Source organism: Oncorhynchus keta, chromosome 7 (assembly GCF_023373465.1).
Source record: "Oncorhynchus keta strain PuntledgeMale-10-30-2019 chromosome 7, Oket_V2, whole genome shotgun sequence".
Classification (NCBI taxonomy): Eukaryota; Metazoa; Chordata; class Actinopteri; order Salmoniformes; family Salmonidae; genus Oncorhynchus; species Oncorhynchus keta.
In genome coordinates, this window is record NC_068427.1 from 6,178,742 (window position 1) to 6,205,204 (window position 26,463).

The following is a 26,463-nucleotide window of genomic DNA, read 5'->3' on the forward strand; positions in this document are numbered from 1 at the left end:
CGGAGGGCTTGTTGTCTGGACCTCTGACAGTCTCTATGGGTGTGCCACAGGGTTCAATTCTCAGGCCGACTCTCTTTTCTGTATACATCAATGATGTTGCTCTTGCTGCTGGTGATTCTCTGATCCACCTCTATGCAGACGACACCATTCTGTATACTTCTGGCCCCTCCTTGGACACTGTGTTAACTAACCTCCATATGAGCTTCAATGCCATACAACTCTCCTTCCGTGGCCTCCAAACTGCTCTTAAACGCAAGTAAAACTAAATGCATGCCTTTCAATCGATCGCTGCCCGCACCTGCTCACCCGTCCAGCATCACTACTCTGGACGGCAATGACTTAGAATATGTGGACAACTACAAATACCTGGGTGTCTGGTTAGACTGTAAACTCTCCTTCCAGACTCACATTAAGCATCTCAAATCCAAAAGTTAAATCTAGAATCGGCTTCCTATATCGCAACAAAGCATCCTTCACTCATGCTGCCAAACATACCCTCGTAAAACTGACCATCCTACCGATCCTCGACTTCGTGGATGTCATCTATAAAATAGCCTCCAACACTCTACTCAACAAACTGGATGTAGTCTATCACAGTGTCATCCATTTTGTCACCAAAGCCCCATATACTACCTGCCATTGCGACCTGCACGCTCTCGTTGGTTGGCCCTCGCTTCATTTACATTTACATTTAAGTCATTTAGCAGACGCTCTTATCCAGAGCGACTTACAATAACCTGGACTACCTGTTCTGTTATTCCCCTTGTAATGGAATAACCTGGACTACCCGTTCTGGTCTTCCCTTTGTAATGGAATAACCTGGACTTCCCTGACTTCAGTCGCATAGTCACCCAACTAAGAAGCCTTACAAGCAAAACATGCACTTTCACCATGTTATGGAAAGAAAATACGTCAGGTACGGCCTACATTACGATTTACTTACAAAACGAGTACTCAAACACACCATTTGTAAGAAAATGGACTAATAGATTTTGGTCATCACCGCCTATAGACTCATATTGTGTGTAAAAACAGATCCCTTCAAAACAGGCAGATCAGTCTACAGGAGATTAAGGACCCCACATCAGAAATGCAAGAGGTAGCATTTTTATATGGTCCTCTGGTGACATGGTAGCAACGTGCTCGTACCCATCTAGTCCTCTGATATAACATGGTACCAACATGACCGTACCCATCTAGTCCTCTGATATGACAATATGCTTCATACTCGTCGCCAAACCCACTGGCTACAGGTCATCTACAAGTCTCTGCTTGGTAAAGCCCCGCCTTATCTCAGCTCACTGGTCACCATAGCAGCACCCACTCGTACAACGCGCTCCAGCAGGTATATCTCACTGGTCACCCCCAAAGCCAATTCCTCCTTTGGTCGTCTTTCCTTCCAGTTCTCTGATGCCCATGACTGGAACGAATTGCAAAACTCTCTGAAGCTGGAGACTCACATCTCCCTCACTAGATTTAAGCACCAGCTGTCAGAGCAGTTTCGCCACCATGGCCTATTTATTTCCTTAACTTACCTCATTTGCACTCACTGTATATATACTTCTTGTTTTCTTTTGTTCTACTGTATTATTGACTGTATGTTTTGTTTATTCCATGTGTAACTCTGTGTTATTGTATGTGTCGAATTGCTACGCTTTATCTTGGCCAGGTCGCAGTTGCAAATGAGAACTTGTTCTTAACTAGCCTACCTGGTTAAATAAAGGTGAAATAAAAATAAATAAATAAATAAAAAAGATGGGCTATATAAATACATTTGATTTGATTATGATTTAGCAACACTGCACATTCAGTACAGTAGTTCCTATGTGATCATTTCAATAGCACAAATTGAACAGAGGGAGGAGGGGGGAGAGAAAGGGGCAGAGAAAGAGGGAAAGAAAGAGGGGGAAAGAGAGTGAGAAAGAGGGGACGAGAGACAGAGAAGGAAGAGAGGGAGTGAGAGAGGGGGGGGGGGAGCGAGGGTGAGAGACGGGGGAGAGAGAGAGAGAAAGAGAGGGAGAGAGACTGCTACCATCGAGTGAGATGCCCTGGGAATTTTGGAATACTCACTCTCTCAAAGCTCCCCCCATGCTTCCCAGGCGACCTCTCATCTGGTTGGCGCCCTGAGGAGAGAAGAGATAAATATTATTGATGTAAATGTGTGATCTTTTTGTGAGCCGCACGTTACATAACTGAACCTGATTTCAAACAGGTTCAATATTTTTCTGACGTGGAATATCAAAAACGTGTCCCTAAGCCTGATAGCAATTGACAAGTGAGTTCTCACATCAATTGGATAATTTCAATATTCCACCCGAGGCCTCGAATGTGCCCTCACACACATTTCTACAACACAAAATCCATGTGTACATGTGTGTATAGTGCGTATGTTATCATGTGTGTATGTGCGCTCATGTGTCTGAGCCTGTGTGTCTGGTCACAGTCCTTGCTGTTCTATAAGGTGCATTTTATCTGTTTTTATTTGACCTAATTTCACTGCTGCATGAGTTACTTGATGTGGAATAGAGTTCCATGTAGTCATGGCTCTATGTAGTACTGTGCGCCTCCCATAGTCTGTTCTGGACTTAGGGACTGTGAAGAGACCTCTGGTGGCATGTCTTGTGCGGTATGCATGGGTGTCCGAGCTGTGTGCCAGTAGTTCAACGTGTCAATATCTCTCATAGTGAATGATTTGTACCAAATACAATGCTTTTAGTTTTTGAAATATTTAGGACTAACTTATTTCTTGCCACCCATTCAGAAACTGACTGCAGCTCCTTGTTAAGTGGTGCAGTGATTTCCCTTGCTGTGGTAGCTGATGTGTATAGTGTTGAGTGATTAGCATACATAGACACGCAGGCTTTACTCAGAGCCATTAGTACAGATTGAAAATGTCTGTTGGAGTATGTTGGAGAGGCTTCCATTAACTTCTTCGAGATAGGGGGCGCTCTTTTAATTTTTGGATAAAAAACGTTCCCGTTTTAAACAAGATATTTTGTCACGAAAAGATGCTCGACTATGCATGTAATTGACAGCTTTGGAAAGAAAAAACTCTGACGTTTCCAAAACTGCAAAGATATTATCTGTGAGTGCCCCAGAACTAATGCTACAGGCGAAACCAAGATGAAGTTTAATACAGGAAATGCCCCAGATTCTGAAGGCGCTGTGTTCCAATGTCTCCTTATATGGCTGTGAATGCGCCAGGAATGAGCCTGCCCTTTCTGTCATTTCTCCAAGGTGTCTACAGCATTGTGACGTATTTGTAGGCATATTATTGGAAGATTGACCATAAGAGACTACATTTACCAGGTGTCCGCCCGGTGTCCTGTGTCGAAATTATTGCGTAATCTCTAGGTCCATGCGCGTTCCATTTCTTCAGAAGAGAAAGTCAAATGCCACGAAGGATTTATCATCGATAGATATGTGAAAAACACCTTGAGGATTGATTCTAAACATTGTTTGCCATGTTTCTGTCGATATTGTGGAGTTAATTTGGAAAAAAAGTTTGCGTTTTAATGACTTTTTTTTTTCTTTTCTTACCCAAACGTGATGAAGAAAACGGAGCGATTTGTCAAGACAAATAATATTTTTGTAAAAACTGAACATTTGCTATCTAACTGAGAGTCTCCTCATTGAAAACATCTGAAGTTCTTCAAAGGTAAATGATTTTATTTGAATGCTTTTCTGGTTTTTGTGAAAATGTTGCCTGCTGAATGCTAACGCTAAATGCTACGCTAGCTATCAATAGCTATCAATACTGTTACACAAATGCTTGTTTTGCTATGGTTGAGAAGCATATTTTGAAAATCTGAGATGACAGTGTTAACAAAAGGCTAAGCTTGAGAGCTAGCATATTGATTTCATTTCATTTGCGATTTTCATGAATAGTTAACGTTGCGTTATGGTAATGGACTTGAGGCTGTAGTCACGATCCCGGATCCGGGATGGCTCGACGCAAGAAGTTAAAGAACACCCTCTGTGTTCTGATAGAGAGGTATCTCTCTATCCACAGTAATGCAGGGGATGGAAAGCAAAAACAATTAAGTTTTTCCAGCAGCAGATTATGATCCGTAATGTCAAAAGCTGCACTTAAGTCTAACAAAACAGCCCCCAATCTTTTTATCATCAATTTCTCTCAGCCAATCAGTCATTTGTGTAACACGGAACCCAAACCGGCTGTGCGCGTGCGTGCGCTATCGTGCATACATATATTTTGTACCCCCACACCAAACGTGATCACGACACAAAGGTTAAAATATCAAAACAAACTCTGAACCAATGACATTAATTTGGGAACAGGTCGAAAAGCATTAAATATGTATGGCAATTTAGCAGGTTAGCTTGCACTTGCTAGCTAATTTGTCCTATTTAGCTAGCTTGCTGTTGCTAGTTCATTTGTCCTGGGATAAACATTGAGTTGTTATTTTACCCGAAATGCACAAGGTCCTCTACGCCGACAATTAATCCACACATAAAACGGCCAACCGAATAGTCATCTCTCCTCCTTTGCGACGCTCGTGCACGTGACGTGTCCGGTCTGGTCAGCATGTGCTGTACATATTAAATGCCCTTCTCTATAAGTGTACTTAAATTATGTTGTTGATTTGTTTACTGTGATATAGCATTTTATTTGGTCAAACCATTTTTTTAAAATAAAGTTTACTTAAAGTTAGTAGCAGGCTGATTGGTTGGCTGTTTGAGCCAGTAAAGGGTTCTTTGCACCTTGATAAAAGAAAGCCAGTCAACGTTTAAACCATGAAATATATCTTTGGGGCAGCAGGTAGCCTAGTGGTTAGAGCTTTGGGCTAGTAACCGAAAGGTTGCTGGATCGAATTCCTTAGCTGAGAAGATAAAAATCTGTCCTTCTGCCACTGAACAAGGCAGTTAACCCACTGTTCCCCGGTAGGCTGTCATTGTAAATAAGAATTTACTTGCCTAGTTAAATAAAGGTTAAATAAATAAATAAAATGTGCTTTTTGGCAAACTCCAAGTGGGCTGTCATGTGCCTTTCAATGAGGAGAGTCTTCCGTCTGGCCACTCTACCATAAACCTGATTGGTGGAGTGAAACAGAGATTGGTTGTCCTTCTGGAAGGTTCTCCCATCTCCACAGAGGAACTCTGGAGCTCTCGGCTTCTCCCTGACCAAGGCCCTTCTCCCCTGATTGCTCAGTTTGGCCGTCGGCCAGCTCTAAGAAGAGTATTGGTGGTTCCAAACTTCTTTCATTTAAGAATGATGGAGGCCACTGTGATATTGTGGACCTTCAATGCGGCAGACTTGTTTTGGTACCCTTCCCCAGATCTGTGCCTTGAGACAATCCTGTCTCTGAGCACTATGGACAATTCCTTCGACATCATGGCTTGGTTTTTGCTCTGGCACGCACTGTCAACTGTGAGACCATATATAGACAGGTGTGTGCCTTTCCAAATCATGTCCAATCAAATGAATTTCCCACAGGTGGACTCCAATCAAGTTGTACAAACATCTCAATGATGATCAAAGGAAACAGGATGCACCTGTGCTCAATTTCGAGTCTCATATCAAAGGGTATGAATACTTGTGTAAATAAGGTATAAAAGCTTTTTTTTATAATAAATTTGCTACGAATTCTTCTCGCTTTGTCATCATAGGGTATTGTGTGTAGACTGATGAGGAACCTTTTATATTTAATCAATTTTATAATAAGGCTGTAACCTAACAAAATGTGGAAAAGTCAAGGGCTCTGAATACCTTCTGAATGCACTGTATTGTAAGGATATGCATTTACAATAGTAACAGATGGCAGCAAAGGTTTCAGATTCATGGACCCCCATTACAAAGAAAAAGACCAAGACAAGAAACAGGGTGAGACAAGACAGATATTTGGAACCCTTGAGAAGATATTATCTAGGGATTTGATCAGACACAGAAAAGGACAGAAAGAGAAGGACAGGGAAGGAGGGAAAAGAGAGAAAGAGACTGGCTGATAGACAGAGAGTGAGAAAGACAGAGACAGTGAGGGAGACAGGACAGACTTAATAGAGAGAGAGAGAGAGAGAGAGAGAGAGAGAGAGAGAGAGAGAAATAAAGAGAACAATAAATAGAGACCTATAGATTAAAAGACAGAGATAGCCATAGTGGGAGTACCCGTGAGAAAATGTTCTCCAGTGAGCTGGTCAGCGAGCTCTTGGCCTTGTTCTTCAGGATGTCCAGTTTGAAACGGCCACCCGTCGCTGCTGTGCTGTCCGCTGGTGCGGTTGTGTTGGGGGTTTTCTGGTACACACAGATAAAGGTCAAAGGTCAGAGGTTACACCACTGTCGAAAACACTACAACAACCTGGTTCTATTTGGGGAAGCAGTGCTGTTTAAATGCAGAGAAAAGAAAGTGTAAAAAATATTTCTTAAAAAATTCAATCATAGCCCAAACCTGTACGATTCTGTGTATAACTCAAAACTTGTGAACATAGTTACAAAGAACTTTCAATAACACTTCATAATACCGTTCAGTAGAAACCATTTATAAGGCATTCATAATGTTTCACATTAGTCCTTATAAACCATTTACTCATCACCAGTCAAGTCTTTTTGCAGTCCCTAAACTAAAGTAATACTACCGGTCAACACATTGAGAACACCAAGGGTTTTTCTTTTTACTATTTTCTAAACTGTAGAATAATAGTGAAGACATCAATACTATGAAATAACACATTATGGAATGATGCGCAAACCAAAAAAAGTGTTAAATTATACTTGAGATTCTTCAAATAGCCACCCTAAGCCTTGATGACAGCTTTGCACACTCTTGGCATTCTCTCAACCAGATTCACCTGGAATGCTTTTCCAACAGTCTTGAAGGAGTTCCCATATATGTGACCAGATTCAGGAAACTACAGTGGTTCCTCCTTTAAAAGTTGCGAGCTTGCACCGCGGGACTTAGAGGTACCCAGCGTCACGGCTTCATTGCTCCAGACCACCACAAGGGGGAGTTAGAGCACTCATTATGCATTTGGGTCCCACGGTTTTTATATGACCAATCATAGAGTGGTTCCAATGATGAATTGGAGCCACCTGGTGACTTTCTTCAGCAAAGATGTCTGACAAAACATTATGGTGGAAGCAGATGTGAGTTATAACATCATAACGAGTAAAGTAAAAACTCCACGATTGAGAGAAATATGATAGTTAATGTAGACAGACATTTGTGCATATTTCTTTGTCATGAAGTTAATTTCCGAAAATGCTATTTGGCAAGTTAGCTGACTAGCTAACATTAGCCAGCTAGTTAGCTAGTGTTATGACATGAGTATGAATGTTAATGTTTTAGGGACTCTTGAGAAACAGTGGATGTAAAGAATCTAGCTAGCTAAAGCATTTACTGCACAATTGCAAACTGCTTGCCTTGCTTATATTTGCAATGCAATGCAGCTGAAGTAACATAGCTAACTATTTATTTGCTTATTGTGTTGTGGAGGATTTATTTTTTTAAACTATGCCTATGGATGTGTAGCTGATCTGTGTATGGACCCTCAAACGTTTGGTATGAATATTAGTTCAGAACCTATGAACCTCAGCTATCACAGTTGTTGTATCAACTTCAAGTCTGAATGGCATTAATGAAGCCTATGGATAGAGTTTAATATAATAATTTTATTGTGCCAAGGATGCAAGTCTTATATACATGTACTGTAGTTATTACCACGCATGAGATCCCCCACATTGTAGCCTGTACATTGAATGTATTCACTGATCATGTACTCTTCCTTGGAAAATAACGGTGCGGTTCAGGTATGAATCTGAGACATTTTTCAGTCATATCCAATACCAGGTGTATCAAACTCCATTATTTGAATGATGCCGTGTCTGCATGTATGTATTACAATTATACACTTCAACAGTGTTTACCACTCCTGCTCCTGGGACATCAATGATTACACATTGTAACTATGCAATGGACTAGAAACATGATTGATTTGTAATTCATTCCCTTCATCTGCATTAAACTGAGGACACAGGATAGTATTTCAATGAGACTTAATTTCAACCAGTGGAGAATGTGAAACGCTTTATTGAAAGAAGTTCATTATCCAGGTGTTATAAATACATATTACAATTATCATAATTATAATGCATTATTATATTATAAATACAAGTTCAATCTGTACTTCAATGCACATATGTTGTGCATTATAAAACAAGAGGAAGAAAGAGGTTGTGGTGAGAGGAGGGTGTAGAAGACAGAAAAGGAAAGGGGTAAAAGAGGAGCAGGGAAGACAGCATATGATTAATGAATCACAGTGCTACCCTAATATTCTCTCAGTTCATCAAAATTACATAGAGTGTCTTGCGGTGTCTCCTAACAAGCCTTGGGCTCCCAGTCGGCCCGAAGGTTATCTTAAGAGCGGGTGAGGTGGAGATGACAGGACTGGCTTCCTCTCTTACATCAAAACATACCTGCAGACGAGAGACAGATGGATAGAGAGATACAGTTGAAGTCGGAAGTTTACATACACTTAGGTGGGAGTCATAAAAACTTGTTTTTCAACCACTCCACAAATTACTTGTGAACAAACTATAGTTTTGGCAAGTTTGTTAGGACATTTACTTTGTGCATGACAAGTAATTTTCACAACAATTGTTTACAGACCGATTATTTCACTTATAATTCACTGTATCACAATTCCAGTGGGTCAAAAGTTTACAGTCGTGGCCTAAAGTTTTGAGAATGACACAAATATTAATTTCCACAAAGTTTGCTGCTTCAGTGTCTAGATACTTTTGTCTGATGTTACTATGGAATGCTGAAGTATAATTATAAGCATTTCATAAGTGTCAAAGGCTTTTATTGACAATTACATGAAGTTGATGCAAAGTCAATATTTGCAGTGTTGCCCCTTCTTTTTCAAGACCTCTGCAATCAGCACTGGCATGCTGTCAATTAACTTATGGGCCACATCCTGACTGATGGCAGCCCATTTTTGCATAATCAATGCTTGGAGTTTGTCAGAATTTGTGGGGTTTTGTTTGTCCACCCGCCTCTTGAGGATTGACCACAAGTTCTCAATGGGATTAAGCCACTTAGTTATCGCTTTTGCCTTATGGCAAGGTGCTCCATCATGCTGGAAAATACATTGTTCGTCACCAAACTATTCCTGGATGGTTGGGTGAAGTTGCTCTCGTAGGATGTGTTGGTACCATTCTTTATTCATGGCTGTGTTCTTAGGCAAAATTGTGAGTGAGCCCACTCCCTTGGCTGAGAAGCAAACCCACACATGAATGGTCTCAGGATGCTTTAACAATCGGAAAGGGGATTCAGAGAGAATGACTTTACCCCAGTCCTCAGCAGTCCAATCCCTGTACCTTTTGCAGAATATCAGTCTGTCCCTGATGTTTTTCCTGGAGAGAAGTGGCTTCTTTGCTGCCCTTCTTGACACCAGGCCATCCTCCAAAGGCCTTTGCCTCACTGTGCGTGCAGATGCACTCACACCTGCCTGCTGCCATTCGTGACCAAGCTCTGTGCTGGTGGTGCCCCGATCCCGCAACTGAATCAACTTTAGGAGACGGTCCTGGCACTTGCTGGACTTTCTTGGGCGCCTTGAAGCCTTCTTCACAACAATTGAAGGTCTTGATGATCCGATAAATGGTTGACTTAGGTGCAATCTTACTGGAAGCAATATCCTTGCCTGTGAAGCCCTTTTTGTTCAAAGCAATGATGTTTCCTTGCAGGTAACCATGGTTGACAGAGGAAGAACAATGATTCCAAGCACCACCCTCCTTTTGAAGCTTCCAGTCTGTTATTCAAACTCAATCAGCATGACAGAGTGATCTCCAGCCTTGTCCTCGTCAACACTCACACCTGTGTTAACGAGAGAATCACTGACATGAGATCAGCTGGTCCTTTTGTGGCAGGGCTGAAATGCAGAATAAATATTTTTGGGGAATTCAGTTCATTTGCATGGCGAAGAAGGACTTTGCAATTAATTGCAATTCATCTGATCACTCTTCATAACATTCTGGAGTATATACAAACTGCCATCATACAAAATGAGGCAGCAGACTTTGTGAAAATTTATATTTCGGTCATTCTCAAAACTTTTGTTGACTGTGCCATTTAACAGCTTGGAAAATTCCAGAAATTTATGCCATGGCTTTAGAAGCATCTGATAGGCAAATTTACATCATTTGAGTCAATTGGAGGTGTACCTGTGGATGTATTTCAAGGCCTACCTTCACACTCAGTGCCTCTTGGCTCGACATCATGGGAAAATCAAAAGAAATCAGTCAAGAAGAAAATGTAGACCCCCACAAGTCTGGTTCATCCTTGGGAGCGATTTCCAAAAGCTTGAAGGTACCACGTTCGTCTGTACAAAAAATAATACGCAAGTAGAGTGGGGCAAAAAAGTATTTAGTCAGCCACCAATTGTGCAAGTTCTCCCACTTAAAAAGATGAGAGAGGCCTGTCATTTTCATCATAGGTACACTTCAACTATGACAGACAAAATGAGAATATTTTTTTTTAAATTAATTTATTTGCAAATTATGGTGGAAAATAAGTATTTGGTCACCTACAAAAAAGCAAGATTTCTGGCTCTCACAGACCTGTAACTTCTTCTGTAAGAGGCTCCTCTGTCCTCCACTCGTTACCTGTATTAATGGCACCTTGAACTTGTTATCAGCACAAAAGACACCTGTCCACAACCTCAAACAGTCACACTCCAAACTCCACTATTGCCAAGACCAAAGAGCTGTCAAAGGACACCAGAAACAAAATTGTAGACCTGCTCCAGGCTGGGAAGACTGAATCTGCAATAGGTAAGCAGCTTGGTTTGAAGAAATCAACTGTGGGAGCAATTATTAGGAAATGGAAGACATACAAGATCACTGATAATCTCCTTCGATCTGGGGCTCCACGCAAGATCTCACCCTGTGGGGTCAAAATGATCACGAGAACGGTGAGCAAAAATCCCAGAACCACACGGGGGGACCTAGTGAATGACCTGCAGAGAGCTGGGACCAAAGTAACACACTACGCCGCCAGGGACTCAAATCCTGCAGTACCAGACGTGTCCCCCTGCTTAAGCCAGTACATGTCCAGGCCCATCTGAAGTTTGCTAGAGAGCATTTGGATGATCCAGAAGAAGATTGGGAGAATGTCACATGGTCAGATGAAACCAAAATATAACTTTTTGGTAAAAACTCAACTCGTCGTGTTTGGAGGACAAAGAATTCCGAGTTGCATCCAAAGAACACCATACCTACTGTGAAACATGGGGGTGGAAACCTCATGCTTTGGGGCTGTTTTTCTGCAAAGGGACCACGACGACTGATCCGTGTAAAGGAAAGAATGAATGGGGCCATGTATCGTGAGATTTGAGTGAAAACCTCCTTCCATCAGCAAGGGCATTGAAGATGAAACGTGGCTGGGTCTTTCATGCATGACAATGATCCCAAACACATCGGCCGGGCAACGAAGGAGTCAAATCAAATCAAATGTATTTATATAGCCCTTCGTACATCAGCTGATATCTCAAAGTGCTGTACAGAAACCCAGCCTAAAACCCCAAACAGCAAGCAATGCAGGTGTAGAAGCACGGAGTGGCTTCATAAGAAGCATTTCATGGTCCTGGAGTGGCCTAGCCAGTCTCCAGATCTCAACCCCATAGAAAATCTTTGGAGGGAGTTGAAATCCGTGTTGCCCAGCAACAGCCCCAAAACATCACTGCTCTAGAGGAGATCTGCATGGAGTAGGCCAAAAGACCAGCAACAGTGTGTGAAAACCTTGAAGACTTACAGAAAACGTTTGACCTCTGTCATTGCCAACAAAGGGTATATAACAAAGTATTGAGATAAACTTTTGTTATTGACCAAATACTTATTTTCCACCATAATTTGCAAATAAATTCATTAAAAATCCTACAATGTGACATCGAACATTGATATGTAACAGCCCAAATCCTATACATGATTTGAAAGCAGCTTGCTTCCAGGTTACACGGGCATATCTATATTTATTGTATTTTAAATAATAATCTCAATTGGGCAGTAACAGAGCTAACAGTGGAATTAAACTTCATGGTCACAAGAGTATTACTGACAATACCCCTGGAAACATGTAATAATATCTGTAGCAGTACAATAATGTTGTGAAATAGTGGAAATGGGAAGAATAACCTGAGCAGAGGTTGGGCTGTTTTTGAGTCAATGCTTTATATGATCCTCCTTAATGTTGGCCAAGATAACTTTTGCCCCCTTCATATATGACTCACCACCTGGATTCACTCTTATGTAGCAAAAAGGTTGTGGGGCGACGCACAATTGGCCTAGCATCGTCCAGGTTAGGGAGGGCTTGGCCGGTAGGGATATCCTTGTCTCATCGCGCACCAGTGACTCCTGTGGCGGGCCGGGTGCAGTGCGCGCTAACCAAGGTTGCCAGGTGCACGGTGTTTCCTCCGACACATTGGTGCGGCTGGCTTCCGGGTTGGATGCTCGCTGTGTTCAGAAGCAGTGCAGCTTGGTTGGGTTGTGTATCGGAGGACGCATGACTTTCAACCTTCGTCTCTCCCGAGCCCGTACGGGAGTTGTAGCGATGGGACAAGATAGTAGCTTCTAACAATTGGATACCACGAAATTGGGGAGAAAAGGGGGTAAAAATTCAACAACAAAAAAGCTTTTTACATTGGATACAAGTAGAAACTCAAAGCTGCAAAATGGTAGATCATACATTGCATTTGAGGAACAATGGGAAAGTAATTATGCTCTGAAAATGTATCAACTTGTAAACTCACTTTTGAGAAAATGGCAGAAATTGAGAAAATAGGTAAACAATGAACCTTGCTAGGTAAACAAAGTGGGAAACGAATAATAACGTCAGCTAGGGAGCCAGCCAGCTAACGTTAGCGAGTAGTGATGCACTGATATTATATTTTTGGCCGATATCCAATATTTTCCATGCCAAAAAAACTATACCGATATCCGATATTTAAAATTTCAGCCACCATTTAAGCATTCTAGACAGTTAAATAGTTAACACACACACGGACGCAGCGGTCTAAGGCACTGCATCTCAGTGCAAGAGGCGTCACTACAGTCCCTGGTTCGAATCCAGGCTGTATCACATCCGTCTGTGATTGGGAGTCCCATAGGGTGGTGCACAATTGGCCCAGCGTCGTCCAGGCTGTTATTGTAAATAAGAATTAGTTTTTAACTGACTTACCTAGTTAAATAAAGGTAAAATGAAAAACATCCATAGATTAGGGCCCAATGAATTTTGACTGATTTCCTGATATGAACTGTAACTCAGTAAAATCTTTTAAATTGTTGCATGTTGCGCTTATATTTTTGTTCGGTATTAAACAATTAAAACAAATGTTTTAAGGTATAAAATATATAAGTGTACTAAAAATATAAAACACAGGAGTGCTGTATCACCATTCAAATGTTCTACTTCCATTGGTAGACACTCCAGCAGTATTGATGCTCTTCAAGGTGCCCCTCAAGGTAACATAATAAAGACGTATTACTGAATGTTATTATAAAGTGCTATAGAACTTTCAAACTTTCAATATTTCACATGACTGAGCAGGGAGCAGCCATAGGTGGGCCCGGGAGGGAATATATCCACTGGGGAGCCAGGCCCATCCAATCAGAATGACTTTATTACAGACAGAAATACTCCTCAGATATGGAGGTCCTGGGATGGCGTGGTTAGGTTGTGAGGCCGGTTGGACGTACTGCCAAATTCTCTAAAACGACATTTGAGGCAGCTTATGATGGAGAAATTTTAATTAAATTATCTTGGCATCAGCTCTGGTGGACATTCCCGCAGTCAGCATGCCAATTGCACGCTCACTCAAAACTTGACATCTGTGGCATTATATTGTGTGACAAACTGCACATTTTAGACTGGCCTTTTATTGTCCTCAGCACAAGGTGCCCTGTGTAATGCTCATGCTTTTTAATCAGCTTCTTGATTTTCCACACTTGTCAGGTGGATGGATTATCTTGGCAAAGGAAAAATGTTTATTAACAGGGATGTAAAAAAAATTGTGCAAAATATGAGAGTAGTAAGCTTTTTGTACATATGGAAAATGTTTGGGATTCTTTATTTCAGCTCATGAAACATGGGACCAACCCTTTACATGTTGCGTTTATATTTTTGTTCAGTGTAGTAAGCAAGCAGGGATGTAGTAGTAAAATAAAGATGGTTAACCACTGAACGGCGGTCAAATAACTTAACCGCTAGTAAACCACCGCATACAAATGTACACTCGACTGGGGAATTCGATACTACCATCGGAGTTTACATGCATTTATGCTCCTCTACATCAGCACAGAGGCAGTAAAAGCTCTGCAAGACAAGAAGTCTGTAGCGGTTTAACTTGTAGAAGTGTACTCCTAGAGCACTGAGAGTGAGCTTCCTAGAAGAGGGTTTGAGGTTTCTAGTTCTCTCAATATATTGTATGAACATTAAGGACTCCATTCAACTGACTGTTCTCCACTGCTGTTAACAAACCGGGAAAAGGCCACGGAGAGCTGGTCATAAACTTTCATGGGCCACTGTGAGTCAGAGAATGGGTGACTGAGTGAGTGACAGGAAAGTAAGAGAGGCAGGGAGAGAAGAGAGATCAAGGAAGAGAGATCAAGCAAGACAGAACGAGAGAAGGAGAGAGAGAGAGATGGGGTTACTCTGCATGTAATGTCACTCTGCATGTGACATTACAGGATGTGCTGTTGTCTCCCACACTATAGTTTAAACTATGGAGCTCAAATGGGACCGCTGATTGACAGACAGGTTGAACCTATAGGCAGGTCTATAGTACAAGTGAGGGAATAGTACCAGTTGGGCTTCTCCGATGTGGAGGTGGGATTTCTGCTTGGTTCCACATAGCTGGCGGAGATGGAGAATCACCAGCTCATTCTCTTCCTGGTCCGACACAGGCTTCATTCTCTATAGGGACGAATACATATTTTAGTAAATCCATCCATCAATCAGCCAAATGTATTTATAAGTCCCTTTTTCACATCAGCAGTTTTTACATAAACTCGGCATAGATTCCAAAGAGCAAAGCAAAAGTGAGAGAAAAAACTAAATCCCCAAGAAACAAAAAACCAAGGGAGTAGCCTGGCTCAGAGGGGTGACCCAATCTGTTCTAGCTGGGCCACTACTCATTGCTGTCATTGCTGCCAGTCTATCTATATTTGATCTATTGGTGTCGGTGTCATTGAATACAATATAAACGGATACATTTTCTAAATGGGGTTGTTAAAGCTACTAGCTGTTGGAGCCCGTAAATATATCTACTGCTCCATTTTGACAAAGGTACAGTAGATATTAAAGATACGATTTCTATTATCGCTGCTCTCTCATTTACATGGAGGATCTGATTAAGAAACATAGTACTATTAATTGTCAAAACTGATTCTAAGACAAATAATTATCTTCTCACAGTCCTTATCAGACCACGGTTCAAATACCTATTGAAATCTTTCAGATTTAGCTTGCCTGGAGTTCCAGAGGGGCAAGGTTTGCAACTATTCTAATGGTCAATTGTGCCAGACAAGCTCAATGAAGCATCTTTAAAGGATTTTAAATGATTTTAAATGGTATTTGAATCTAGGCCTGTTCCTTACCTGAACTCGCTCAAAGATGTCGACCTGTTCGTTATCAGTCAGTTGAGAGAGGTACTTCTGGATGGCCAGCTTGGCCCTGGGAGGATACAGACCTGGATTCACAAACACAGGAACCAAATTAATTGCCATTAAGCCCCCAAATAAATTGGAATAGACTGGGAAGAGGAGAATTGAATGGAGCACACAACCAACTGGGGCGACTGATGGTGAGATATGCAAAGACAGTGTTTTCAAACTCAAAATGTGGAGCTAATGTTTTGTAAGAAGCTGATGTAGAAAAATGATCTGACTCAAAAGTGATTCAAACTGCAAACCTTATTGATTTGACAGAGAAGCTGAGATGAAGTGTGTTTGGGAGTCTTTTTTTCTCATGTGATAACATGAAGGTTGAATAAATGGTAATGCACTGCTTATGAATGGATTATGACTGCGGCATTAAGTCCTCCCGTAGGTATACCCTTCAAATAAAAATTACCTTTCCAATCTGTATTTGGAAAGATAATTGATTTAGCTTTTATTGTCTCCTTCCCCTGTGCTGTCATATTTTTGGTTATTTTGAAAGCAAAAAAAAAAAGCTGTCTTCAAAAAAGTGTTCACACCCCTTGACTTATTCCTCATGTTGTTGTGTTACAGTCTGGGATTGTGTCACAAGCCTACACACAATATCCCATAATGTCAAAGTGGAATTATGGATTTAGATTGTTTTTTTTAATCCAAAAAAGCTGAAATGTCAATAAGTATTCAACTCCTTTATTATGGCATGCATGAATCACATTATAAGTTGCTCTGGGTGCAATAATAGAGTTTAACATGATTTTTGAATGACTACCTCATCTCTGTACCAAACACACACATACGGAAGGTCCCTCAGTCGAGCAGTGCCTTGCAAAGAAGGGAACCTATTGGTAGATGGGTAAAACAATTATTTTAAAAAGCAGATGGCAGGGAGAAGTGAGGGGAGTAGTTGTTGAAGGGAGATATCTTGCAGCCCGCTGGCTCCACCCCCGAGGCTTATATGGACTTCCTGCCCCAACCTTGTGGATCATTAAGCCAGGGAGTACCTGTGCGGCCTGCACAAAGGGGCAGAGAACGGAGAGGGGAGCGTGTGTTATGAAGAGAGATAAATATCTGTGTGATTATCCGTTGTGACCTGGACTGTCTAATTACCCCCACTGTGTACCAAACCGGTTTGGGTGAAGACCCGAGTTTAAGGATTACCCCTGGAGAACGGAACGGACAAAGAGAACGGATTGTGGACTGTGAAATGGATGGTGATTTCCCCCTTTTCCCCAGTGTGCAAAACTCCCCATTTGCATTCCAGTTGTGCTCCTTGTGTGCGTTTGGTTATTGAACTTGGTGACGTGGAAACCCCACACCCTTGAACCTGCTACAAGACAGTGAATATCCCTTTGAGCATGGTGTAGTTATTAATTACACTTTGGATGGTGTATCAATACACCCAGTAACTACAAAGACACAGATGTCCTTACTAACTCAGTTGCCGAATTGGAAGGAAATAGCTCTGGGATTTGATGAGGCCAATGGTGAATTTAAAACAGTTAGAGTTTAATTGCTGATAGGAGAACTACAACATTGTAGTTACTCCATACTACTAACCTAAATGACGGAGTGAAAAAAGGAAGCCTACATATTCCAAGACATGCATCCTGTTAATAAGGCACTAAATCAAAACTGCAACAAATTAGAAATGAATGTTAAGTCCTGAATACAATCCGGTATGTTTGGGGCAAATCAAATAACATCACTGAGTACTACTCTTCGTATTTTCAAGCATGGTGGTGGCCGCATTATGTTATGGGTATGCTCAACATCGGCAAGGACTAGGGAGCTTTTTAGGATAAAAATAAATGGAATAGAGCTAAGAACAGGCAAAATCCTAAAACATGGTTCAATCTGCATTCCAACAGCCACTGGGAGACCAATTCACTTTTCAGCAGGACAATAACCTAAAACACAAGGCCAAATATACACTGGAGTTGCTTACCTAAACGACATTGAATGTTCCTGACTGGCTTAGTTACAGTTTTGACTTAAATCGTCTTGAAAATGGCTTTCATGCAATGATCAACAACCAACTTCACAGAGCTTGAAGAAATTGTAAATGAATAATGTGCAAATATTGTACAATCCAGGTGTGCAAAGCTCTTAGAGATTTATCCAGAAATACTCATAGATTTAATCACTGCCAAAGGTGATTCAAACATGGGGTTGAATACTTATGTAATCAAGATACAGTATATTAGTGTGTTAGAATTTTTCTTCCACTTTGACAGAGTATTTTGTGTAGATCACTGACAAAAAATACAATTAAATCCATTTTAATCCCACCTTGTAACACAACAAAATGTGGGGAAAAAGTCAAGGGGTGTGAATACTTTCTGAAGGCACTGTAATAGATCCAGTAGACTTTGGCGTACCCTCAATCCTCTCGCAGAGTTTGTGCAGGTCGTGCATAGGGCAGGCCTCGCACAGCTTGACCTGTGTCTTGGCGCTCTGCAGAGCTGCTGCCGTACTGAAGGCCTGCTTCAGAGTAAGCATCACCTCATCCACCTATAGGCACACACACACACACACACACACACATCTAACTCCACTTACAGCAAACAACAATTTGGATTCCTAGCATTCCACATAACCATTCCTCCAGGCTATCTCAGAACCCAATACAATGACCAATGTTTTGTGATACTGGTAGGCCTACAGTAGATTTAGTTGTGCATACAGCTTTAGTTAAACATTGACATAGCCCAGGTATATAATAGCAACAATTCAAACACATGTGGCCCAAGCAGGAAGCAAACTCACAACCATGCTAAAATGGTTCTCCATCTCCAGATAGTGAATGTGCAAGCTCAGCCCTTCTGTAAGACCCATGATTGAAATATTCAACTAATAAACACCACCTCTCTGGACCCTAATTAGCTAATTTGATTGTGTTGCTGCAGGGTTGGATTAAAACTCTGCATATGGGGAACCCTGCTCTAATGAACTGAGCCATTGGAACCACAAGGAGTCAGTCAGGGACCAATTTGAATTTGTATTTATTTTAGTTCCCAATTAGCTGTTGCAAAGCCAGCAGCTACTCTTCCTGGGGTCCGGCAAAATGAAGGCAGTTAAACAATTTTGAAAACATTACAATACATTCATCACAGATTTCACAACAAACTAAGCAAACTAGGCTCCAACTCCACTTCAACATATCTCCAAAGCAAAATCCATGTGTATGTGTGTACAGTGAGTATGATATCGTGTGTGTATGCATGTGTCTATGCCTATTTTCCATAAGTCCCTCTTTGTGGCACCTGACCACACTATTGAACAATAGTCCAAGTGCGACAAAACTAGATCCTGTAGGACCTGCCTTGTTGACAGGGCTGTTAAGTAGGCAGAGTTACGCATATTATGGACAATGACAGTTGCTCAATTTCCACATTATTTAATACAGTATGTAGTTGAGGTTTCGCTTTTAGTCAATGATTTGTCCCAAATACATATTTAGCGGTAACTTATTCCTTGCCACCCATTCTAAAACTAACTGCAGCTCTTTGTTAACCTGTTACTCCTACCCCCTACTTTTTCGAACATTCTGTTAAAAATCGCGCAACATTTCAGCGCCCTGCTACTCATGCCAGGAATATAGTATATGCATATGATTAGTATGTGTGGATAGAAAACTCTCAGACGTTTATAATACTGGTTAAATCACGGCTTTGACTATAACAGAACGTGCATTTAATCGAAAAGCGCAGGAAAATCTGATCCCTGAAAATGCGAAAATATATCCATGCGCCACTAGAACACATTGTTGAATGTGAACCACATTAAATGGGGCCGAGGTTGCAATACCTACAGCTTCCACACGATGTCAACAGTCTTGTCATTTGCCTACGATTTCTTTCTTGGTCAAACGGGCACAAGGTAGCGCCTTTCTTCCGGTCTCCGACCGGATATTTTGGTTGAGATTTACCCGGACATTATTTTCAGATATCGGACATTATTTTCTATACAGCTATAGAATATACATCGCCTCGTGATCAATTTGATCGCTTATTAACGTTTACTAATACCTAAAGTTGCATTACAAAAGTATTTTGAAGTGTTTTGTGAAAGTTTATCGTCGACTTTTTTAAAAAAAATGACGTTACGTTATAAAACGCTATTTTTTTCCTTGATCACAGTCTTCATAGATCGATATCTAGGCTATATATGGACCGATTTAATCGAAAAAAAAGACCCAATAGTGATGTTTATGGGACATCTAGGAGTGCCAACAAAGAAGATGGTCAAAGGTAATGAATGTTTTATATTTTATTTGTGCGTTTTGTGTAGCGCCGACTATGCTAATTATTTTGTTTACGTCCCCTGCGGGTCTTTTGGGGTGTTACATGCTATCAGATAATAGCTTCTCGTGCTTTCGCCGAAAAGCATTTTAAAAATCTGACTTGTTGCCTGGATTCACAACGAGTGTAGCTTTAATTCAGTACCCTGCATGTGTATTTTAATGAACGTTTGAGTTTTAACGAGTGCTATTAGCATTTAGCGTAGCGCATTTGCATTTCCAGATGTCTAGATGGGACGCCTGCGTGTCGGGTAGGAGCAAGAGGTTAATTGTTGCTGTCATTTCAGTCGCTGTAGTAGCTGACATGTATAGTGTTGAGTCATCTGCATACATAGACACTCTGGCTTTACTCAGAACCAGTGGCATGTCGTTAGTAAAGATTGAAAAAAAGTAAGGGGCATAGACAGCTGCCCAGGGGAATTCCTGATTCTACCTGGATTATTTTGAAGAGGCTTCCATTAAAGAGCACCGTCTGTGTTCTTTTAGACAGGTAACTCTTTATCCACAATATAGCAGGGGATGTAAAGCCATAACACATACATTTTTCCAGCAGCAGTCTATGATTGATAATGTCAAATGAGATGTACACAGGGGGTGTGCAGTGGGAGGAGCTAGCCAATACTCACCAGGGATTTACTGGCACACTGGAAGACGTAGCACACATACTGGCCCGGACCAGTCTCCCCCGGGTCGCGAAAGATAAACCCAAAGTGGTCCGTCTTGTTTATACCCTGAGCAAACCGCACAATACAATCAAATATCATGATACACTACAATACAGACGATACACTACATTGGTCCAGTTTAAGTATAGAATTCATTGGTAGTTTATACAGCACAGTATATGTTTGAGAGACTGGTTGGAGAGGTTTCTCAACCTTCTATAAATTAATTTACATTTTCTATAAATCAATGTAATCCCCTACTACAACATTGTTTGCAAGTGAAGAAAGTCGTCAGCAATGCTATGTAATGTAGCCTTTATGGACTGAGTGGCTGTCCCTGGTTTAAACAATACTTAGCCGAAATGTATTAGGCTATAAACATCAAGTACAAACAATAACACAAGAGCATTATCTTTCCCCCTAATATGGCAGATGGCATATTCAGTTATTTTATTGTTTAATTGGACTCCATTCAAGTAATTGTTTTACTAACCTTTGATAGGAATGCATTTCTGAACTTTACATTTTATTAATCATTAATAGAGACCTGAGGAGTGCCATAGCAGAGGGGCTACACCAGAGGTTAATGGTTATCTGTAGGAGGAAGGCATGTGGTGGGGGCAATTAAGCTTGGAATGTACTGAGTGTAGGGAAAGCGATCACGTGGCAGCCATTGATAAGGGGAGAGAGCCATGGATTATTGATGAAGGGGGTCGAGGTCAGGTCAGGTCACGTTAACTTCTTATGGCTGGGGGGCCAGTATTGAGTAGTTTGGATGAATAAGGTGCCCAGAGTAAACTACCTGCTACTCAGGCCCAGAAGCTACAATATGCATATAATTAGTAGATTTGGATAGAAAACACTCCAAAACTGTTTGAATGATGTCTGTGAGTATAACAGAACTCATATTGCAGGCAGAAACCTGAGAAAAATCCAACCAGGAAGTGGGAAATCTGAGGTTTGTAGGTTTTCAAGTCTTTGCCTATCCAATATACAGTGTCAAATTTGATCCGATTGCACTTACTAAGGCTTCCACTAGATGTCAGTCTTTAGAACCTTGTTTCGGGCTTCTACTGTGAAGGGGGAGCGAATAAGGGCTGTTTGCGTCAGGTGTCTGGCAGAATGCCATGAGCTAAGTTTCGCACATGGCCGTGAGCACGAGCTCTGTTCCTTTTCCTTTCTAAAGACAAAGGAATTGTCTGGTTGGGATGTTATTGAAGATTTATGATAAAAACATCCTAAAGATTGATTCTAGACATCGTTTGGCATGTTTCTACGAACTGTAATGGAACAGTCGTCTGAACTAAGTGCCTGCGGCTTGTGAATTTGGATTTGTGAACTAAACGCGAGAACAAAAGGGAGGTATTTGGACATAAATTATGGACTTTATCGAACAAAACAAACATTTATTGTGGAACTGGGATTCTTGGGAGTGCATTCCGATGAAGATCAAAGGTAAGTGAATATTTATAATGCTATTTCTGACTTCTGTTAACCCCACAACATGGTGGGTATCTGTATGGCTTGTTTTGGTCTCTGAGCGCTGTACTCAGATTATACATGGTGTGCTTTTTCCGTAAAGCTTTTATGAAATCTGACACAATGGTTGCATTAAGGAGAAGTATATCTTTAATTCCATGTAAAACACTTGTATTTTCATCAACATTAATGATGAGTATTTCTGTAAATTGATGTGGCTCTCTGCCAAATCACCGGATGTTTTGAAAGCAAAACATTACTGAACATAACGCGCCAATGTAAACTGAGATTTTTGGATATAAATATGTACTTTATCGAACAAAACATACATGTGTAACATGAAGTCCTATGAGTGTCATCTGATGAAGGTCATCAAAGGTTAGTGATTCATGTTCTCTATTTCTGCTTTTTGTGATCCCTCTCTTTGGCTGGAAAAATGGCTGTGTTTTTCTGTGACTAGGTGCTGACCTAACATAATCGCATGGTATGCTTTCTTCGTAAAGCCTTTTTGAAATCGGACACTGTGGATTAACAACAAGTTTATCTTTGAAATGGTGTATAATACTTGTATGTTTGAGAGATTTCTGTTGTTTGAATTTGGCGCCCTGCTCTTTCACTGGCTGTTGTCAAATCGATCCCGTTAACGGGATTTCAGCCGTAAGAAGTTTTAAGGGAGAAAGAAAAGTGTATCACTTAGTTTCCTGCCTAGCAATAAAGATACAGTGCTTGTACAGAGGTGTAGGAGGAGACTCGGCCTAGGATAAAGGGTTAAAGATCAGCGCTTGTGTGAACAGTGTCTTTGTCTATTGCAGCTGTACTGACCCTATGGGAAGAATAAACTTGGTTTGAGCTTTCATAGAGTCCGTTGAGTTGTTACTCTGAGAATTAGAACCGAACACCTTTTTCCGTGATGTGTCAAAATACCATTTTCTATCATATTAGTAGGACTAGTAGTCAAGTAAATCCTTGACAATGAAAATATGAAAGACTGAGCCGAAGTAATGTGCATTTGTACTAAAATACTAAGAAATGATCCTCTGACAATGAAAGCCCCCAAACTAACGCATTTATTTATTCATGAAGTAGACATGTTCAAGAAAAGAGTTAAGTTTGGGGAATTTGCACCTGTGAAAAGCTCTGTGGCATTGGGATGAGATGAGCTGGATGAATGTGAATGTAAACACGGAACACAGTAGAGTGAAAAACAAACCCAGGTTTACCAACCTGAGAGCAGGACGAGATGTCTTTGAATCTCTTTTCCAGCACCACAGTCTTACTGTCTGGACTGATCAGGTTCACCTCGAAGCGTCCGACCTGAAAAACAAGCACACACATTAATGAGGAATCTGACCTTGATACATTGATCAAGTCGGCTTCTTTAGAAGAGTAGAAAGAGTAGGCTTGAGGGAAATACTGTATACCAGGGTATTCTGAAAAAAGTCAATGGTTTTTCAATGCAGTCAAAACTATATTTGAAGTTTCTCAAAAATGAGATTATTTGTAGCTACTTTTTAAGTTAATACCTGTAGTCAACTTGTGCAATACGTTAGAAGATAAAGCACATTGAGTTCTTCATTTCACCTGTCACATTATTTTGCATTATGAAGCTTACTGTTGTTCCCCAGAACAGCTGAGGGAGTAACGTGTTTGTTGTAAAGGGCCCAATGGGATAGTCCATAGTGCTCTATACATAATCGGCGAGTCTCTGTTGTGCGGCGCACATTAGGTAATGAAGTTACAATTGTATGCAATTCACAACGAAACATTTTCCATCAGATATCTTATAATGGCTTAATGCCAGTTCTGTACTACTGCCATTTTTTCACCCGTCCATCCAACTAGCATTTTTGTTTTGTCCGTTCTTCTCCATGAACACATGCTGCTCTTCCTTCTGAAAAGCATGCATCAAAACTTTGTTCAGTTGCACAATCTCTCGTTCAATTTCGCTTGTAAATGTCCACACTCACCTAAAGTGACATTCGGTAGCTATTAACTATGCTTATAACTTTATGAGCTCAATTCGTGTATCTTTGCAATTAGTTTACATTCGTTTTCGCTCGTTCACATTTACAGCATTTGTGTGATTTCACTATTACTTGTGCATATGTTTTGTTAGGATTTTGGTAATGGATCAACAATGACCTTTTTTTTGTGCCCCCTTGTGTGTTAGGCTGGTAATACCTTCATCCCGGAATTGCAGAAGAATGGTATGACGGTATGAAAATCCTGATCCTGCCCAAAGCCTAATGGAAAGCAAGTTCACAATGTCTTATGATGTCTGCACAAATAATTTCCCCCAAAATTTACTGCCACAAAACACATTTCCATCTACAGTTTTTATATGGGTAAAGTCATACCTTACGAAAAAAAGTAATGACAGCTGTGATGGAAACAGGACATTTCTGTAAACTTTTATAAATGCCGAAAGATTGTTGTTCAGTCGACATGGTGGGATATTTTTGTGTCGGTAAATATTGATATAATAACCATCATATTGAAGTAAACTTGGAGTCACGTGATGATATGGTGTGTGTGATCCTCCCACTACAACTCGGGCAACCATGCCGTTTATTTGGCTACAGATGAAATAAGTTACAATTAACTTCGCCGGGTGGTGAAAGTTCACGGTGATCTTGATGCTCCTTTCCAATAAATATTGAGGGTCTTATTCTGTGACATGATGATTGATGCTTGACTGCCTCTTAACAAATAAAAATATGCTCGCTCTTATCCACAACATCATAATGTAGAGTAGCCTACTCGTACTGTATCTGCTGTTGGCTAGAGAGCACGTGCCAAGAACAGAATAGGGCCATTTGCCATTTAAAGTTGAAAATGCAATGGAAACACATTAAACTTAAGATTTTTATTCAGTACATGAAAACTCAACCAAAAAAAAAAAGTCCTTTTGGTGGAAACACATCACTGGCTGGAAAATGAGCATATTTTCAGTATGCACATTTTTATACATTTGCATGAAAATCTGGATAGCTACAGACCATATTGAGCACTATGCTCCACTTTCCTAAAGTGGCTTTTATGAGGATGGCTTGGATGTGAGGACAGGCAGCTGGATAACTGAACAGCTTGCATTCAAACCAGCGTTCAAGTTGTATCCATTTTCTTTCAAATACTTGAGCTGCGCTTGCCTGGCGCAATGGGAACAACCGAATAGTCCCCGCACATCTGACACACTGGAATGGCTCAATGAAACCCTCAAAGTATTAGAGCGATTTGCAAATGTACTATTTGAATCCAGGTCTGCTAATCATGGAGAAGCACATTGTTGTGTTCAAGACCAAGACCGGAGCAAGTTGAGTCCGAGTCAAGACCGAGACCGGGAGGGGGTCAATGGGTCTGAGACCATGTCCAGTTCAAGACCATTTTTGTAATTTTACAAAATCACCACCACAATAAGAGTTCAAAATATCCAGTATTTCTGTGTTCATATTTCAGAACAACATGTGGATTTAGAAATGTCAAGAAAATGCATTCTGAGGGAAAATATAGCCACTCTACAAATTATTACTAACCCAAACACAGTGGTGAACAATGGGCCTTCTACACCTTCAGAGAAGGGCTAAGGATTTATGAAAAAATGTAATTTAATCTCTTCAGTTATTAATGGAAAGAGTTAACACTGAGGCGAAAAAATATATATACAATCAGGATGTTCTTTGCTGGTCTCTGGGGAGAAAAAAAAAAGAAAGCCATTGGCTAGGTCGTCAGAAGCTAGATAAAGGCATCTGGATCCTGGACTTCATGACGGGCCGCCCCCAGATGGTATGGGTAGGTAACAACACATTCGCCACGCTGATCCTCAACACGGGGGCCCCTCGGGTGCGTGCTCAGCCCCCTCATGTACTCCCTGTTCACTCATGACTGCATGGCCAGGCACGAATCCAACACCATCATTAAGTTTGATGATGACAACAGTGGTAGGCCTGATCACCGACAACGACAAGACAGCCTATAGGGAGGAGGTCAGAGACCTGGCTGTGTAGTGCCAGGACAACAACCTCTCCCTCAACATGATCAAGACTAAAGGAGATGATTGCGGACTACAGGAAAGGGAGGACCAAGCACGCTTCCATTCTCATCGACGGGGCTGTAGTGGAGCAGGTTGAGAGCTTCAAGTTCCTTGGTGTCCACTTCACCAACAAACTAACCAGGTCCAAGCATACCAAGACAGTCGTGAAGAGAGCACAACAAAACCTATTCCCTCTCAGGAGAAGGAAAAGATTTGGCATGGATTCTAAAACGGTTCTACAGCTGCACCATCGAGAGCATCCTGGTTGCATCACTGCCTGGTATGGCAACTGCTCGGCCGCCGACCGCAACGCAGTACAGAGGAT

At 41.1% G+C, this 26,463-nt stretch overlaps 1 protein-coding gene across 2 annotated transcripts in view; it reads right to left on the minus strand.

Moving 5' to 3' along the window:
- The window catches only part of tbc1d4 (TBC1 domain family, member 4), a 139,054-nt gene that overhangs the window by 64,717 nt on the left and 47,874 nt on the right, over positions 1-26,463 (minus strand). The window contains exons 5-11 of one of the 2 annotated variants that reach the window (XM_035773109.2): positions 23,333-23,422; positions 20,591-20,695; positions 18,043-18,175; positions 15,605-15,696; positions 14,811-14,921; positions 6,125-6,250; positions 2,090-2,123 (exon numbers count right to left, since the gene is read on the minus strand). In XM_035773109.2, the coding sequence (XP_035629002.1) occupies positions 2,090-2,123; positions 6,125-6,250; positions 14,811-14,921; positions 15,605-15,696; positions 18,043-18,175; positions 20,591-20,695; positions 23,333-23,422 (691 nt within the window). Of the gene's footprint in view, positions 1-2,070; positions 2,124-6,124; positions 6,251-14,810; positions 14,922-15,604; positions 15,697-18,042; positions 18,176-20,590; positions 20,696-23,332; positions 23,423-26,463 lie in introns of those variants that run through there. The other variant, XM_035773108.1, reaches the window with a different exon arrangement.